Below are 17,307 nucleotides of genomic sequence, written 5' to 3'. Positions count from 1 at the left end.
CTGAACCTTCTTAGGTAGATTTCTTTAAGCAGTCTTCTTGAATAGTTCCCCGGGCTGGATGTAGACATTCTGTGTTTTCGGTACAGAAATGTTTTCACTGCATCAGCAGTGTGTTTGCTGTGCTGTCCAGATGTTATTGCATGGTGGATCACAATCTGATGGTACTTTTCTGGATTCATGATTCTATCAATTTTGACAGAAACCCCCAAACCACAGAAAGCCTGACTGCTTGTGTCCTGTATGTCGAGTCCAGTCAGAGTTATTTCTGTAGCACATTTTAAATGACCTATGTTGAACAAATTATACACTATATATATATATATAACGGCCACCACATTAACAATAAAACAAGTATAAAGACTGTGTTTGCATAATAACAGCCAAGACAGTCCACTCAGCTAGTGTTTTAAAGTGAGTGAAAGACTGGACAGCTCTGATGTGAACAGGTAAGATTGGGAGCCACCACTGAAAAGGCTCGATCACCTCTGCTTTCAAGCCTGGATCTACAAATATCAAAGAGCTGCTGGTTCGCAGACCCCAGGCTCGGGTAGGATCGTCGGGTTCTGTCAGGTAAAGAGCACCAAACCACGGAGACTCTTAAAAACAAGTCAGAAAATTTAAACTGGATCCTGATCACAGATTATTTATATAACATTAAACTTATACACCCACTGTATCAGTGTTTTTTTAATACATGTGAATTCAAACAGGCATATCAGTGATATTAACTATGTTTAATAACAATATTAACATGGAATAACTCATGATAATTTTTAATAATATAATAAGATGGTAAATTGTCATAAATATATTAAACACTTCATTTTATATTGAGAATTAGCTTTGTAGGTCATTCAGTAACAACTGAATTATGATGAAATCTAAATTTATATTTCATGTTTACATGAGTCTAAAATACTAACATAGGGTTTCCTGTAAGGCGGGGGTGGGGACCTCCAGGCCTCGAGGGCCGGTGTCCTGCAGGTTTTAGATGTGTCCTTCATCCAACACAGCTGATTTAAATGGTTAAATGACCTCCTCAACATATCTTGAAGTTCTCCAGAGGCCTGGTGATGAACTAATCCAATTTGTGCTGACCCAGGGTTTTGTCTAAAACCTGCAGGACACCTCGAGGCCCGGAGTTGGCCACCCCTGCTCTAAAGGTAATAGAGTTAGTGCTATTCCAGCAGTGTTCACAAGATGGCGATGTAGCTCCATGGCAGATTAACCAGAAGGCTGGCGTCCTTCCCCATCACCACAGAAACATATTCAAAACACCAGATCAGTTTCAGACATAAAATATTTTATTTGAAGCACTTAGTTTGGACTGATATACATTATCCCACAGCTCGTTTCTTAGCCCACTCCAAATGCCATGAACAGGAAGCCGTTGCCTTACGTTGCATTAATTCACCCACCATCACAGCAGCAGATCCATAACTACCAAAACCCCCACATAAATTCACAAAATCTACAGATTCCAGCCGGCCAAATATCAAGACCACATCCATTTTTGTCTGAGTCGCACCGATTGCTCAGACACTTCTACAAACATTATCAAAAGCAGTTTATTTTCAGGAATATATCAGCACTAGCTTCCGTACAAAACGCCCACTGTGTTACTGAAGCAACCACGAATGCTGTAAAATGTCTAAAAGAAGAGTAGTGTGTGTATTCACGTGCACAGATGCAAGAACAACATGGCTTATTAGCATTGGTGCAGAATCATCAGGATCTCTTTGTTAGTGGACTGATCGAAGGCAATGTAGTGTCAGATCTGCATCCTTAAACTTTCCTGAACCTGCCTGCGAGCAGCAAACCACAGGCCTGTGTCCTGTGCAGAAATGGTATTGCTTTAGGTTTTTCCTGTAGTGACAAAAATGTAGTGAAATCTTTTTTTTTAAATTAAAAAACAAAAAAAAAGAAAAGTTTGTGTGTTGGTTTTAATAGAGCCTGACGGGGTCATTATCTTTGGCTAACTGTAGAGTATGCACGATATGCAAAATAGTTTTGAATCTAAAAATACATGTAATTTATACATATTTGATCATAATGGCTTCGATTTCTGATTTATAAATATAAAGCTTTAGCTTTACTGTGGTGGGGACCTTATCGGGGTGGTCTCGAAGACTTCGTGTTTGAAGAGAACTGCACTTCTTCCAGATTCCACTCACAATAACTACAAACAGCATTACAGCAGAAGCACTCGTTGCATAGAACCTGTATGTGTCGTTCATAAAGCGCACTAGAACAGCTTCCATCTTTTTAAAAACTTTCAATAAAACACTCGCTTTTGTTACCAGTCACAGGTCAGCTAGTTAATACAGTAATATCTAAAACTACAAAAAAGTCACCAAACAAAATCTTAGCGCACAAATTAGTCACTTTCATCGTGTCATTATCTGCAGTCACAAACTAATATCGTTGCATTCGTTCAACATTAAAAAAAGGTTTGTTTTTAAGGCTCGACCCTGCAGATGCATTACACCGCCATGCAAATACACACATTCGATTGCAAGCAGGCAATGAGACACTGAGATAGGAAGCTGACATTGAAGAGTGTACATAAGGTCTTCTGCTTATTGCAGGTTTACTATGACACATTTATTGTGTTATTCTCTCTCTCTCTCACACACACACACACACACACACACACACACACACTCACACATTTGCACACGCACAGACACGCTACGCAACTTTTTCAGGCTTTTCGGGCAAAGTGAGAACAAACGGAAAAAGAATGCCTTTTGCCTCCAGAGGTGCCCTCAGCGTCTCCTCAACAAAGTAGGCGTTCTCCTCCTCCACTACAAACTGGAGAGTCTGGCTTTTGTTCACGCAGTAGATGCAGTTCCCGATGACGGCACACCTGAAGGGTAAGTGACTCCCGAGCCTCTGCGACATGCAGTCGTGCCACATTTTCACGATGGTGTTGTACTTGAAGACGTTGATCCCCTGCTCTCGGCTGACGTCAAAGCGATAGATGAAGCTTTTCAGCGCCACCATGTCAGTGGACTTCTTCCTGCTGTTGTTGTAGGGGCACTCCTGCCACTCGTCTCTCTTAGGGTCGTACTTGAGGAGGCGGTAGAAAAGAGAGCCGCCCGATACGTAAATTTCTCCACTGCAGGTGGTTGCCTCGTGGGCCACTGCAAAGGCTCCCTTGGGCAAGGGGGCTACTGTCGTCCAGCGGTCCATTCGAGGGTCATATTTTTCCACTGTAAACAAACATTCCCCTCCAATGGCATACAGATAGCCATCCATAGAGACGAGCTTTAGCTGGGCACGGGCCTGGTTCAGAGGTCTGACCTCGGCCCAGCGGTTGGTTATAGGGTTGTAACAGAAGACCTTGTCTGAAACCTTGCCTTTGTCCCCGTAGCCTTTTATTCCCCCGGCCACAAACAGGTAGTTAAACATGGTGCAGATCCCACAGCCTTTAGTATTTATGTCCTCGGGCATGGCAGTCAAAGGTCTCCAGTCATTTGCTGTCTCGTTAAAGTGGTAAATCATATGGTTCTCCTCCAAAGACCCCACCGACAAGGGGCTCTGTGGCCGGCTGCCACAGCGACTCGGGGGCCGGCTTCCGACTCGGTCGAACACATCGTTTATCTCTGCAACCATCAGAGTCTTCCTCCCCTCCATTCTCTTCTTCAGAATCAGATCTCTCTCGGATCCCGTCAAACGTCCGTACGCGGCGGGGTCTTTGAGGACCTGGAGGAAGTTGTCGCTCATGAATCCGTAGGCGGTCTCCTTCAGTTCACTCAGCCGCTGCTTCTTGGCGATGGTGAGGATCTCGTAGCAGTTCTCCGCCGTGATTTGTTCAGACATGGAGTCCATAGCTGCCTGGACGGCACAGGGGATCTGCAGGATTTTAGCCCCCGTGATGACATCGACTACATTGTCTTTGCTAACACTGATGTTTGAAGTGTAAACATAGTCTATCAACGTGGACAAAGTCTTATAACTGATGCCCTTCACTTTCAGGATGTTGCGTGACAGCCGTGCTTTGAAGTAGTCACTCTTCTCAGCTAGGACAGACCTGTGAGCGTTGATCGTCTGCCCACCTACCTCTATGACTAAGTCAGGCTCACTTTGGGGCTGTGTGTTTCCAGCTTCCTGGCTGCCGTCCCTGTGCGCCAGGATTGATTTTAGAACCGGCTGATCGGCTTCCTTTTGGGCCTGGCTGGGCAGGTGTATGGAGGAATCTGCACTGTAGGACACTTTAGCTCGGGCGCCGTTGGGGATTTCGCCACCTGCACAGTTTTGCCGCATGCCAGCAATGTGATTGGAGCCAGTGTGAGGTGGGGCTTCTGGACTTTCCTTGTCACCTGAAAGGTGAAACCGATCAGCACTCGAGATGTACGAGCTGCCACCTTTCTGGTTATCAGTGTGGTTATTCTCCATCAGTCTTCCATCCAGCAGGTATTCCTTTTCAAACCCTGGAGGAGGGCTGAAGCCAGGCTCATCTTGCAGGAATCCCTGGACAAACCCTGGACATAAATTCCTGTTTTTGTCAGTAAGCGTGATAAAGTCAGAGTTCGCCGTGTGGAGGATGGCATCAGCCTCCACAGTGACAGCCCCTCCTCCCTGCCTGTGGCCCTCAGTCATCTCAATGTACTCACTGGTGATGGGAGACGGCGTCCTCACTGATCATGCTGAGCGGACGGACAAGGCTGTGAGGGGATTCCTCTCTCTTCACCTACAGTTGGAGAAAACAAGGAGGGAATTTAACCAACACCCAGCGGACTAGAACAAAAAGAACCCGCCGGAGTCTGGAAGCTGCAAAGACTTTCTCGCTCTCTAAGGGGCGCCCTTTCTCTAATATCTTGAAAACATTTGAAGGAAAAAGACTTTTTGCTGCCAGTAATGATTTGTGATCCACAGCCAAAGCCATCACGCACAACCTTTGATGCGCAACATCTGCAGCTTAACAAAGAAACACAAGTAATCCCGACATGCAGCCTCTGCAAACTGCCTGACCCACTGCAATAATCACCCTGTCCTCTCTATGTGGTAATCTGTACACATGCAGAACGCATGCGCATATGGTGGCACTCCGATGGAATAATGTTTAATAGGAAGGAAAACGGGTATTTTTGGAATTGTGTCCAAAACTCCTGTCTGTCTCCTTCAAGGATAACGTCGCTCGAACGAGCCACAGCAGCTCATTCATTAGAACTGAGACGATTTAAAGCGTTTTCATGTAATTTCAACAAAATGTGAAACCAACGCATGGATTTTTGCGCGTTCTCGGTAAATTGCGACCTACCTTCGTTTTCTGGCTGTGATCAACAGCGCGACACCAGCGCTTTCCCTGCTAGTCCCTGCACAAAGCTCAGTTACGTAAGGCAGTCCCGAAGAATCGGCGAGCCTGAGCTCCCCGGGACGAGTTCACCTCACGGTCGATTCCGATTCACGGTCACCTTTATCTCTACCTCCGGACACTCCGAGCTGCCGTTTTATCCGCTCATACTGTAAAATGTGCCGGAGCTCCGCGGCGGAGGCGAGGCAGGGGGACGATCAAACAGTCATCTCAAGTCACACCTCCTTCAGATCAGCCGTGGACGTGTAATTTCCTCCGGTGGAAAGTGCGGAGAGCCGATGCGCGCATCCAAGCTGGAGCAGAGGACCGCGGTGATAAGCTCCCACCTCCACGAGCACTCCGGATGTTGATTTTTGTTGTCTTTATTTGTTTGTGGAACAGCTGGCAGGAGCGAGGCGGTTATTATTGACCCAGACCACGCCCTCTTCGGTCGGCGTTAACTCCACACTCAACGGCGCGTGCCTCCATCTGCTGTGCGCGCGCTGGACGCAGCATTCCTGCACATGATCCGTGTGAGGGGGACCGCGGGGGGTCAGATATAAGTCCATGTGCATGTAACTATCAGAGCATCTGTAAGCTCGTATAAGGATTACACCCCCAAAAACACTACTAAAAAGACCGCTTCAGTACAATTCACACGTGATAAAAGAGAAATAATGAGATGTGTGAAAACTTTGTGACAGTGGGTACAACCTGCAGGAGCAGAGGGTCAACCGTGACGTCACCACACTAAGACGTATGGAGGAAAAAGCCCGTAGAGATGAACGGTCCTGGATGGCTGGGCACATCCCGGGTAGCCAAAGCTTGGCATCATTCAGGGATGCAGCTCACAGCTGAGCGTCTTTACAACTAAAACACTGAAAATATATTCAAAGCATTCACCGCCCTGTCAACGGAATAACCACGAACATCAAAAAATGTGAAAACAAATCCAAGAGGCTTTCACTGCATGAGATACAGTACAGTACATAACAGATTTATTACACTGTGTTTGTACCTGTGTTTATGCCACATCTGCCCCAAATTAACAGCACTGGTAATTACCAAATTCATGTTTTATGTTTCTGTTTGGGCTGATCCACCAGCATGCACAAGCTCTCTAATCAAAATATTTCTTAATGCTAAAATATAATTATTGCTTAAATTTATTGCAGAAAAAATAGTGACACTCTTTATTTTTTGACTAGGAGGCCAAATTACAGTTACTCACTTGCAACCCTGAATAGAAAAATAAGTTTTAGTGATTGAATGTTCCTGCTTGATTAATTCCTGACTTCTCAGGACGTTCCCACTCAAACCCTGCAGTGTGGCAGAATATATACAGGCAGGTGAATCAGCCATGCTCTCTGACTGTAGGAGCTCATTTATACAAAATGACAGAGCTCCATCAGATCAGTTCAGTCCTATTTCATTTATGTAACACAGTTTACAACCGAGCTCAAGGCGCTTCATACTGTGAGGAAAAGACTCGGAGATAACTCACTCTGTTTGAAGATATTTCACTTAAAAGCTTTTAACATGGAGAAAGAAGCATTTACTTCTTCCTGAATGGGCTTTTATATTAGTCGCTAACGTACTGCACTTTTACAGTATTCTTTGAATATCTTCCATCTTCGCTCATATATAAAGGACTTTTTAGTCAAACCGTATAATATTTCATGTTTTTGTGTTTAAAAGAGGTCAGCCTCACAGAGCAGCAGCAGCAGCAGCGTGGGTCCGTGACCTCTCCTCCACGGAGGCTGCATGTCTTAACAACTGGCCTTCAGATACAAAAATAGAGGGGAGCCACGGCGAGGGCATCAAACAAATATCAACCCTGTGAGATTAGAGGGCATTCAGCTGGGAGTTTTAATGCCAGATATTTTCGGAACAAAGCCTCACCGAGGACTGACACAAGCACATAAAATGAGCATCTCCATGGAAACCTCAGGGTCAGACGGAAAACAAAAGACTTCCTGTTGCAGAGCTGTCAGACAGCCTGATAACTGGGTTACTTACACTGAGATAATCTGTGTTTGACTTCTAGTTAATGAAAGATTCTGCAGGTGCAGCATATAAGACACTACCCAGAAAACTCAGATCAGTGTTAGCAATCAGGCCGGGGTGCTGAGGATTGTGGGAACATGTCCAAAGTGTCTATTTTTGTTAGAACTCATAGTGAAACCTGGTTGTGCAATGGTGGACGTGGGTGTTAGAGAGAAAGTGCCTTGACCCTCTCTGCTCCGCAGTAGGAGAAATCCCGGAAGAGCTGTATCAGGCTCAGTTCCTGCCGCCCCTCAGGCACATTGCTAGTCCCGGCATGTACCGATGGCTGCACACAATCACAGCGCAGTGCAAGGTTAGAGTCGAGCACAGAGGCACGCCGACACCCTGTGGCCCTCTGATCGTCTCATAACAGTCGTCTTGGACACCGCATGTCTTCACCACCATGTGACCGCCTGTGTGTTAGTGTGCTCATCTGTAAACCTGAACAAGTGACAAATCTCCACTAAACTTCAAACAAAGGAAAAAAGTTTGCTCAATAAAACAGTGTTTATAGATTTGTTAATATACATAAGTACATAAAAGGCATGAGAAAAGTATAAATCTTTTATATATATTTTCTTAAAACATCCTTATGCCAGAAAAAAAGTGAATTAGGATAAAAAAAAGAAGAAAATGTGTCGTGTTGGCAGCAAGTCTTTCCTCCCTTTAAGAACAGAAACCTGGCCAGCCAGGGATCCTCATCAGGCCTTCACAAACTCATTTATTCATCTGAAGTTCACCTTTTTAAAAATCCCTTTTCTCTGTTAACATAATAGTCTGAGCATCAGAGAGCTGGCACAAGAGGAAATGGTTTCCACAAGGACACACACACACACACACACACACACACACACACACGCACATAATCCTGAGCCGTCACACTTAGAAAGTCCAACTCTGATCTAAACACTGTCCAAAGCCCAGCTCTAATCTTACAACAAACGTTCACGTGACAGCAGATACCTCGCGCGTCTTCAAGCAGTCGGGACCGCCGCTGTTATCTCCTAATTTCTTTTCAACACTGATTTAAATACTGCAGATCCATACGTTGGACCTGAAACACTGGAGAGCACTGAAATGTGTTAGCTAGGTTACAGAGCAACGTCCAACACTCGGTAGCAACAGAGACGGTTTCTCCAACAGGTCCGTCCTCAGCACCACCTTCGACCGTCGGTAGCTGTCATTTCCTCCTGTTTTTTCGGATCTTGTCCCGTTCCGGTTTAAATGAGACACTTAGTTGCTTTGATTGATCCCAAATATTCTGTCAAGTGTTAACAGTAGATCTTGTTGTGTGCAGCACTTCTGGAGTCACCTGAGGAAAACAAAAGGGTACATGTAAGGATTTCTGTACTTCATGTAGACATTACCTGCTGATCACTAATGCTAACCTCCCACCTTGGTGCTGGTGTCACATGTTGAGTAAGGGGATCTGCCAGATCATGATGGTAGAGGTGGTGTCCTCATGGCGAGACTGCTTGGTCTTCTTGTTGACCCTGCGGTGTCCCAGACCTCCAGAGACCACCAAGAGAGAGCTGACGTCCACCTTACTTGAGCGGCGGCCTCTCTGGTGATGGGCTGGGTCGTGGAGCACATCATAAAGGGCCCCGTCCTCAGGCCCGTGCTCCAAGGAACCCTGGGATGGAGCCAGAGAGCCACAGGATGAGGAGGACAGGGAGTCCTGGAGAGCCATGGCAGTGCAGCCTGCCTCTCCCAGCCACACCCCTCGTCCCTGCGAGGGGGTCGGGGCCGAGTCTGATGGAGGCTGGGTGCTCTCCACATTCTTGGACTCTGCAGGCTGCAGTGGGCCTGACGCCTGGTTACACACTGCAGCGGCGGCGGTGAGGAACTTCACCGGTCCGCTGTGAGCATGTAAGGACACCATACCCCGACCTAAGAACAGGCACGAACATTCAAAGTTAATCTCAGATTTGAACCTGGACATGTTTATCATAGATGCAGGTATGCTCCACAGTACACTATGAACCTGAGTGACATCCTGTTCTTAATCCACAGTCAGCCCAACCTTTGCAGCTGTAACAGCTTCACCTCTTCTAGGAAGGCTTTCCACAAGGTTAAGGAGTGTTTATGGGAGTTTTTACAATTTCTAATTCATCCCAAAGTCGTTCTATCAGGACTCTGTGCAGGCCAGTCAAGTTCATCCACACCAAACTCCATCGTCCATGTCTTTGTGGACCTCGTTTTGTGCACTGGTGTGCAGTCGTGTTGGAACAGGAAGGGGCCATCCCCAAACTGCTCCCACAAAGTTGGGAGGATGCAATTGTCCAAAGTGTCTTTGTATGCTGAAGCATTAAGGGTTCCTTTCATTGGAACGAAGGGGCAGAGCCCATCTCCTAGAAAAACAACCCCCCCTCCACCAAACTTTACACTTGGCACAGTGCAGTCAGATGAGTACCGTTGCCCTGGCAACCCTCAAACACAGACTCGTCCATTGGATTACCAGATAGAGAAGTGTGATTCATCACTCCGGAGAAAAACGTCTCCTCTGCTCTAGAATCCAGTGCTTTACTCCACTGCATCCGATGCTTTCATTGCGCTTGTTGATGTAAGCTTTGGATGCAGCTGGTCACCATGGAAACCCTGTTCCTGAGCTAATCTGAAGGCCACATGAACTTTGGAGGTCTGCAGCGTTCCCAATCTCTTCCACTGTGTTATAATCCCACTAACAGCTGACTGCGGAATATTTAGTGGTGAGGAAATCTCACGACTGGATTATACACCTGTGGCCATTGAATCGACTGGAACACCTGAATTCAGTAACTTGAATGGTTGAGTATAGTGTACGTCTAATACTGCACCTTTAATGCCTCACAGCAGAAGTGGGCACAAAAGCTGCATAATGTAACTTTTGTAGTCCGTGTGTGCTACAGGTACAAACAGCTGCCCACATACACCCACCATGCAGTGATGTTAGAGTGTTACCTGTTACTTTAGGGATGCCCTGCAGTCTGGGGACAGAGAGCGCTACAGTCACTCCCAAGTTGGTCCCTACCAGCAGCAGACCATGACAAACCAGCAGACTGCTCACCGACACTCTCTGGTTCCCTACAGAAAAGGCAGAAACATCAGTTTAGTCACACCTAAATGAATGAATGCTTTCTGGAGTAAAGCCACAGATAGGTGTTTATAATGAGACGCAGCTTAGCAAACGCATCCTCCCACACAGTCAAAGGGTCAGGCTGTGGAAAAAACAAACCACAGTGCGGTGCACAGCAGGGAGGGAGGTACGAGGCAAAATCTGTGCAGCCACCATGTTCAACGCTCACTTGTCTCCAGGGCAACGTAGAGAGGAGCCTAAATAAAAGCAGCTCTTTTCAAGTATTTGAACAGAGTAAGTGAACTATTATAGTCGGCTTTGAGTCAAACAAACAAACACAAAAGTGTTACGTAACAGAATGAGTGAGGCGTAATGCAGTAATTAGAGAAGGAGCTCTGCCTCTATTCAGAAAACTTACGGCGGTTACAATAGAACAATCTGACCCGACCTTTTCCTGCGGTCACAGACTTCGCTGTGAAGCCACTTTGCAGGCTAAAAGCTGGGATTGTTCGGTTAACGGCACCTTTCAGCAGCAATAAATTCAGCTGTGCTCACTGCCTTTGTTAAGTGACTTATTACGTGGAACCTGGAACTCATCTCAGAACATCTCCACTTGCTGGGAATCGGCCGTGAGTGCAGTCAGACATATTTATCATAGTTTTTATGACTGTAATAAGGATCTGGGGTTTTTGTAAAAACACTCTTCCAGTCCTGCTATGTGGGCGGCGAGACTGTCGTGAGTCATTACTGCTGCAACAGCTTGACTTGAATTTCCTCCCTCAAAGTAATCCTCTCGGGCTTTAGCCAAAATTACTGCCAGTCTATCTGCCTGACCCCCCCACTAGAGCTGACCCCTCGCATGAGGCGCACGCTCCACGCTGCCATACTTCCCGGAATCCTGCCAGATATGCGGGCAGGTACTGGGCCTGCGTCTTACCACATGTGCTTCTAATGAGAGCCCGGAGTTAGCAGAAGCACGCAGACTGCCGGTTGGGGGTCTTGCTCAACTTCCTTCTTTCATAATATTTGGAGTTCCCCACCCAGAGGGTGAACTAAAATAAACCCGGAGTGAACGGCAACACGACCAGGCTTTGGCCTTCATCCTTCACCAGAGCACTTCTTTGATCGCCACTTAGTCTTGACAACCAGCAGCAGGACGCCGGAGTAAATCCCAAACATTGCAAAAACACCCTGCATCAGCCTTTCAGCCTGGAAATAACTCAGATCAGCACATTGTGAGTAACAGCAGCGTCAACTTCTTCTATCGCTCGCCCTGAAATGCTAAAGGCAGGTTTGGTCTTTCTGATTCATACCTGCAGTCATCAGTCTGTAGGTTTGTGATCGTTAGCCAAAGCTCTGGAGAGATTCATTTTAGACCTGTGGTGATGCTAAATGCGAAGACATAATTACAGTTTCTCTCTATTGGCAGAGGCATTCAAAGGACGTGGCGATAGAAAGGCTTGAAAATGGTCACACACCATTAGCCAAAGGTAATGCAGGACGCACACATGTTATCATTTACAGCTTATCAACACAAATAATCCCTTAATTTCAGTGTTAGTCTAGCATCCTGCCAAAGAGAAGAACAGATTAAGACAAGTTATAACAGGAGCTGTTTCATGTTCAGCTGCACAGTTTTCTCCTGTCCACTCGGTCCTTTCACATCTGAAATGTGCGTCTTTATTCACCAGTTTGTGCAAAAAAACACCGATGCACAAACAAGAGGAACTGAAGGTGTTATTTACTGCCCCCCCCTATGTTTGCCTGCCATTAGGCCATGCATGGCTGCCTATTTAGGTCACAGAGCGGCAGACAAAGGCAGGCTAGTCCCTCAGCTCAGCAGCCAGTCGGCCACCATCCTCTGAGACATCATCCCGGTGCAGCCTGCTCCATGATGGAGTACCACCCTTTGATTCACTCTGCTCTCTGGGTTTTTCCATATTTCCTTCACTTTTGTACAATCTCACATTCCAGTTTACTTAAGAGGTGCAGCTCTGCACCAAGCTGCCCGCTCACATGTTTAATCAAATAAATCCCGAGCAGATCAGGGAGACATGACAGGCAAAAACATGTTTTTGTTCATGCAGGGTAGATTTTGAGGATTTGAGCTTCTGTAATGGAGAAAAATGAAAAAACAGAATTCAGAAAACGTGCGATATAACTAATAACTGCCTCCATGTGAGTGATGAGCTGGGGAATCCTTGTGATATCCTACAGGGAACATTTACATATATCATTCAGAGTTCACTGAACGCTTTGTTTATAAAAATAACAGCAAAAATTGAAATTTTACGGCTGCTGACAGGAAAATTCTGGATTCTGAACCTGGCTTTGTGCAATATTCAGACGGTTTTATAGAGAAACTTTATGTGCACATTTAAACACTGGACATAAAGTTCCAGTAGCAGTCTTAAACCAAGTCATCAGCTGGGAAGTGTCACGGTGAGATCTACTGGTTACCGGCAGCGTCTCGTCTCATCTGTCTCATTTAAATGAAAATATCCAGAATAAAACTCGACTCTGACTCTAAACAGAAAGGAGCAGGCTTCCCAGTGTGGAAACTACCACTACTTACCTTAAATCTCTTTAATAAACACGAGCCACAGTATATGTTACAGGGAAAATGATGATGCAATTACAGCGCATTAGCCAGACGTGCATTTACTGCTTGGATAAGGAGCTCCTGTTCAAAGATGGGACTCAGCAGAATTGCTCCAACATGCTTGAACATGGGGAGAATAACCCCACCTAGAGCAAGTCCTACTTTCAACACTGCTCCTTTGATCGAGACAGCCAACCCGGAGACAACGCCCCGATTCCATCTCCACTCCTACGTTCTGTGCTGCAGAAAAGCCCAAATTGCATTAAGACCTTTCACAGTAAAATGAACTTCCTGCTTTCTGATAAGCTGATATCATTATGACGACTCGGTAAATAAACACTAACGGATGGACAGAATTGCAGCTGAACGAGCGCTCGGTCTAAAAATATCGACGGCAGGCAGTTCCTTCTGTCCAAACCGTCGTGCTGACAGTTCCAAATAGAGTTTGTGCAGAAACTGCACATTTCTTGGTTTCACTCTGTCCTCCAGCAGCAGCCTGCAGGGATAAATGCTGCCGCGAAACACAGAGTGGAGTACAGGTGAACTCCTCCGCGCGACCGCTTTATTAAAAGGACATCGAGACCACACAACCCCACAGAGCTCGATTTGAATGCTCGCTGACAGTCCAGAGACTCGGGGTCGTTATCAGAGGAAGTCGGCTCTTAATGGCGAGGCCCAGAGGATGAAAGCGTTTATGTGCTGCCGTCTGTCCCAGAACCAGCTTCCTCTGTGGTTTCATGGCTTCCATTAGCTAATATGGATGCTGAGGTCCAGAAGCAGGCTGCTTTTATTATTTACATCTGTTAGATAATGAGCACTCTGTCTCCTAACACTGGATGTGAGGGGGGGGCTCTCACTCAGGACCGTGTGCACTCTGCCAGCAGACAATCTGACAATTTTACTTGTGATTAGGGATTTCCTTCAGTACACTTTGGTTTGTAAGTTCAGTGTTTTCAGTGAGTAACTGTGGATGGTGTCACAGCTGCACGTTTCCAGGAGAACATTCACAGCAGTCACTCACCAACTTTCTCCATCTCAGTGTTTACTCCTCCTTTGATTGGCTTGTTGTGTTATTTGTGTCCGTGTGCGCGATTTGTCTTCGTGGAGGTTTCGTGCCAACCTCAGTTGTTCTGTTTTCTTGCATTCCTGCAGTTTGTTCAACGAGTTTCTGTTTTTCTTTTGGGCATTTCAGAAATAAAGTTCATCGTTTGTATGTATACCTGCCTCCTGCTGTGTGTGTTCAGGTGCTCACTTTGGCTACAACACAGCATGATAATCCGCTAATCACAAAACACGCTGTGACTGGAAGAAGAGCCTGATGCCAAAAGGTTGGATGCCATCCATCCTTTTCAGGGTCGCGGGGTCGCTGGAGCCTATCCCAGCTGTCTTGGGGTGAGAGGCAGGGTGCACCCTGGACAGGTCGCCAGTCTGTCGCAGGGTGTACAACCAATTGCACTCACATTCACTCCCGCATTCACACCTATGGGCAATTTAGTGTTTCCAATTAGCCGAACCGCACTAACTGCATGTCTTTGGACTGTGGGAGGAAGCCGGAGGACCCGGGGAGAACATGCAGACTCCAAGGTTGGATGCCGTTGAGAGAAATATCACAACATTTTAGCCATGATGGAAAAATCAGGTGCCAGGACTAAACATGCACACGGTCTAACATCAGTCACATCAATGCTGAAGCTGAGGAGTAAACACACACAGGTGTATTCACAAAAACAACACAAAAGGTGGAACATGCAGTTCTCAAAGGAAGCCTGACTGTCAACATCTCTAAAAACACAAACTTTCAGCCCACGGCTGTCGGTGTTACTCAGGACAAGGAGGGAAAAAAGTGGCTGAAAACTGTTCTGATTGGACCGTACAAATCGCGACTTCACAGCCCACAACAACAGCTCCCATCATCCTTTGAGGCTGTGTGTTTTTGGGTCACGCTGATATAACGCAGCAGATTACAAGAGCCGAAGCAGCAGGTCACTCTGATGACTGCGGCACACAGAGATGATTCGATCTGACCTCGACATGCTCAGCAGCAACGTCTGCCTCAAACACATCTGCAGCAGAACGTCACCTACGGTAACGACAGCGTTCGCCACAGTCACAAAGCTTCGTGGCTAAACGATACGTACTGTAGACTCACTCAAAGGTGTGTTGGAGTGATGCAAACTCATTCATTTCTGTGACACACGCACAATAACTGCAACTCCAGTTTTCTTTGATAAAAGTGCCTGAACAAATATTTGCTCTGCTATAAAAACTCTGCTTTCAACTCTGGACAAACTGTGCATGAAGCATGGCTCATTTAGAGCCATTAAGACCTCGCAGGCCATCAGCTGCAGGTCTTTGAACTGCACCCAGGATTAGATCTCAGCGTGCCGAGGGCGCTTTCTGTTCCCTGGAACACGCTGCATATGTCTGCATTCACAAAACTGTGTGTATAAAGCTGTTTTGTGATTTTTATGACCTTAAGATATTGTGGACCTACCAAGGTTTTCATTTTTTATGTTTTATGGTAATCACACTGAGTTACATGAATAAAGCTGCAGATTCACAGCGTGTTAAGGAGTGGTTCAGTCTGCAGTGCTGTGGTGGAACCAAGGTTCTATTTACAATAACTGTGCCCACTATTCATGACACTCCCTCATAGATGCATTTCATCTTAATGCAAAGTTTTACTCACTTCATCATGTTTCTGTCAAAGCAGCTGGCTCTGATTTTATTTGCCATCAACATGTTAAAGTTCAAAGTTTTCTGATTACTGAGGATTTAGCTGTAGGGTTGAGTTGTGGGGCGAGTCAAAGCAAACTCTTCAGTTTGGCATCACTGACCGGCTCGACCAGTAGCTCAGCCACAGATACACCATGTGCTGTATTTAAATGTGATGTCACGATCGTGTGAGTTATTAAGAGGATGATCCTTTATTTGTTTTTAAAGGGTTTAGATATGGCCTGGATTTCCTTTTGACACACAAAGCTGCCTTAAAATCAACTTGACAAAGTCCAAAGTGTTTTTATGCGGCACCATGAGCAGAGGCAAAATGAGAGGTTTCTGTTTCCCTGTTTAGACTAAGGAGCTTTTGGAAAAAGGGAGAGTGTGACAAACAGAAGCTGCCTACAGCGATGTTTGCTAATAAGTGGAAGGCACCGAGCGCGGCGATGTGAGGTGACGGGGCGTGTATCGCAGGCCACGGCTGCTGCTGGAGCAAATATATCTGACGGGACGGTCACAAGGTTAGAAATCAACAGAGTTTTTGTCAGGCAGTTTGAGAGCGCCGCAGTCTCTGTGAGGCAAACTCACATTACCGAGTGATGCTGAACAGACGGGGGGCGGTTCTCACAGTGGTAAAGGTGGCGAGCCTGAGAATCACAATCAGACCACGCGGCAAGGCGGAGCTTCTTCAAGTCTCTGAGTATAGTACAAAATCTAACATTCACGGGTCACTGCGTAGAAGAAAGCACAGAAAAGAAGAGCAGCAGTTTAAGCAGGAAGGTTAGTGTCGCGCATTAACTGCTGGACCTCTGACATTAGAACCACCTGCATGCAACATGTGCTATTCAGGTTTTCATTGGATAGTAACAGACGGAAGAGGAAGGTCCCAGCTAGATTTTATTGGTGGTCACCAATAAAACCCCAAATAATAACTTTTCAAGTCTAACTTTATGTAATACTTAAATTATTATCGAAAAATCAGTTTGAAGCTGATCCGTGCTCATGTCGGGGGAACACGAGCCTCAAGTTATGCAAGATATCTCGAAATATGCATGAAACAAGTGAAATTTCAAACCTTCCACTGTAATATTTAATAGTCTCTGGGTATTTGAAACACTTTGCCAGTCTCAAAGTGAAGATTATGTCTTACCTGGAAGTATACTGTGGACAGGTGTGGCGATGTTGATGTCCTGCAGGTGCTCTAGGGTTTCGGTGTGGAAGAGACGCAGCGTGGAACCAGAGCTGAAGGCGATCCATATGCCCCCCCCGGCCACCACCATGTGCGACACCACCATGCCCTCGTCCTGGTGGGCCTCTAACTGCCTCTGAAGGAGAGGAAGGTGACACAAGTTCCTCGTTATCTACTGCAAATTTACTGGAACTGAGACTGAGGGGAAGACCTGAAGATCAGGCGTGGATTCGTCACGTGACGCCATAACTAATTTCAGTTAAGCACGGTCTACATGACGTAAAGGCCAAGAAGCTTTTTTATGATAATATATTTCACACGTCTCAGCAGGTCAAAGCTGTTGTTGTTTACAGTGCATGTTGCAGGCTGTCACATGTTGGCTGTGTGACTATGAAGTG

At 46.1% G+C, this 17,307-nt stretch overlaps 2 protein-coding genes and 1 long non-coding RNA gene across 8 annotated transcripts in view; 1 reads left to right on the top strand and 2 right to left on the bottom strand.

Annotated features, from left to right (window-relative positions):
- Positions 1-1,282: 1,282 nt before the first annotated feature.
- Positions 1,283-7,689, bottom strand: kbtbd11 (kelch repeat and BTB (POZ) domain containing 11). Its single transcript, XM_019348780.2, has 2 exons — positions 5,267-7,689; positions 1,283-4,696 (listed from the first exon to the last, which is right to left on the bottom strand). Exon 2 carries the CDS (start codon positions 4,603-4,605, stop codon positions 2,692-2,694), a length of 1,914 nt encoding a protein of 637 aa, XP_019204325.1. The 5' UTR covers positions 4,606-4,696; positions 5,267-7,689; the 3' UTR covers positions 1,283-2,691.
- Positions 7,690-7,833: 144 nt separating this feature from the next.
- Positions 7,834-17,307, bottom strand: part of arhgef10 (Rho guanine nucleotide exchange factor (GEF) 10) — a 40,560-nt gene continuing 31,086 nt past the window's right edge. For 2 of the 6 annotated variants that reach the window (XM_005477678.4, XM_005477677.4), the window contains 4 exons: positions 16,871-17,045; positions 10,286-10,408; positions 8,741-9,235; positions 7,834-8,657 (listed from right to left, as the gene is read on the bottom strand). In XM_005477678.4, the coding sequence (XP_005477735.1) occupies positions 8,754-9,235; positions 10,286-10,408; positions 16,871-17,045 (780 nt within the window). In that variant the 3' untranslated portion in view covers positions 7,834-8,657; positions 8,741-8,753. Of the gene's footprint in view, positions 8,658-8,733; positions 9,236-10,285; positions 10,409-16,870; positions 17,046-17,307 lie in introns of those variants that run through there. The other 4 variants (XM_005477676.4, XM_005477675.4, XM_025901138.1 and 1 more) reach the window with 3 other exon arrangements.
- Positions 10,417-14,219, top strand: LOC102077441 (uncharacterized). Its single transcript, XR_270182.3, has 2 exons — positions 10,417-11,635; positions 11,830-14,219. It is a non-coding gene; the product is annotated as an uncharacterized LOC102077441 (long non-coding RNA).

The sequence above is a fragment of the Oreochromis niloticus genome, linkage group LG19 (assembly GCF_001858045.2).
Source record: "Oreochromis niloticus isolate F11D_XX linkage group LG19, O_niloticus_UMD_NMBU, whole genome shotgun sequence".
In the NCBI taxonomy this organism is placed as follows: Eukaryota; Metazoa; Chordata; class Actinopteri; order Cichliformes; family Cichlidae; genus Oreochromis; species Oreochromis niloticus.
This window is presented reverse-complemented; position numbering and strand designations above follow the sequence as displayed.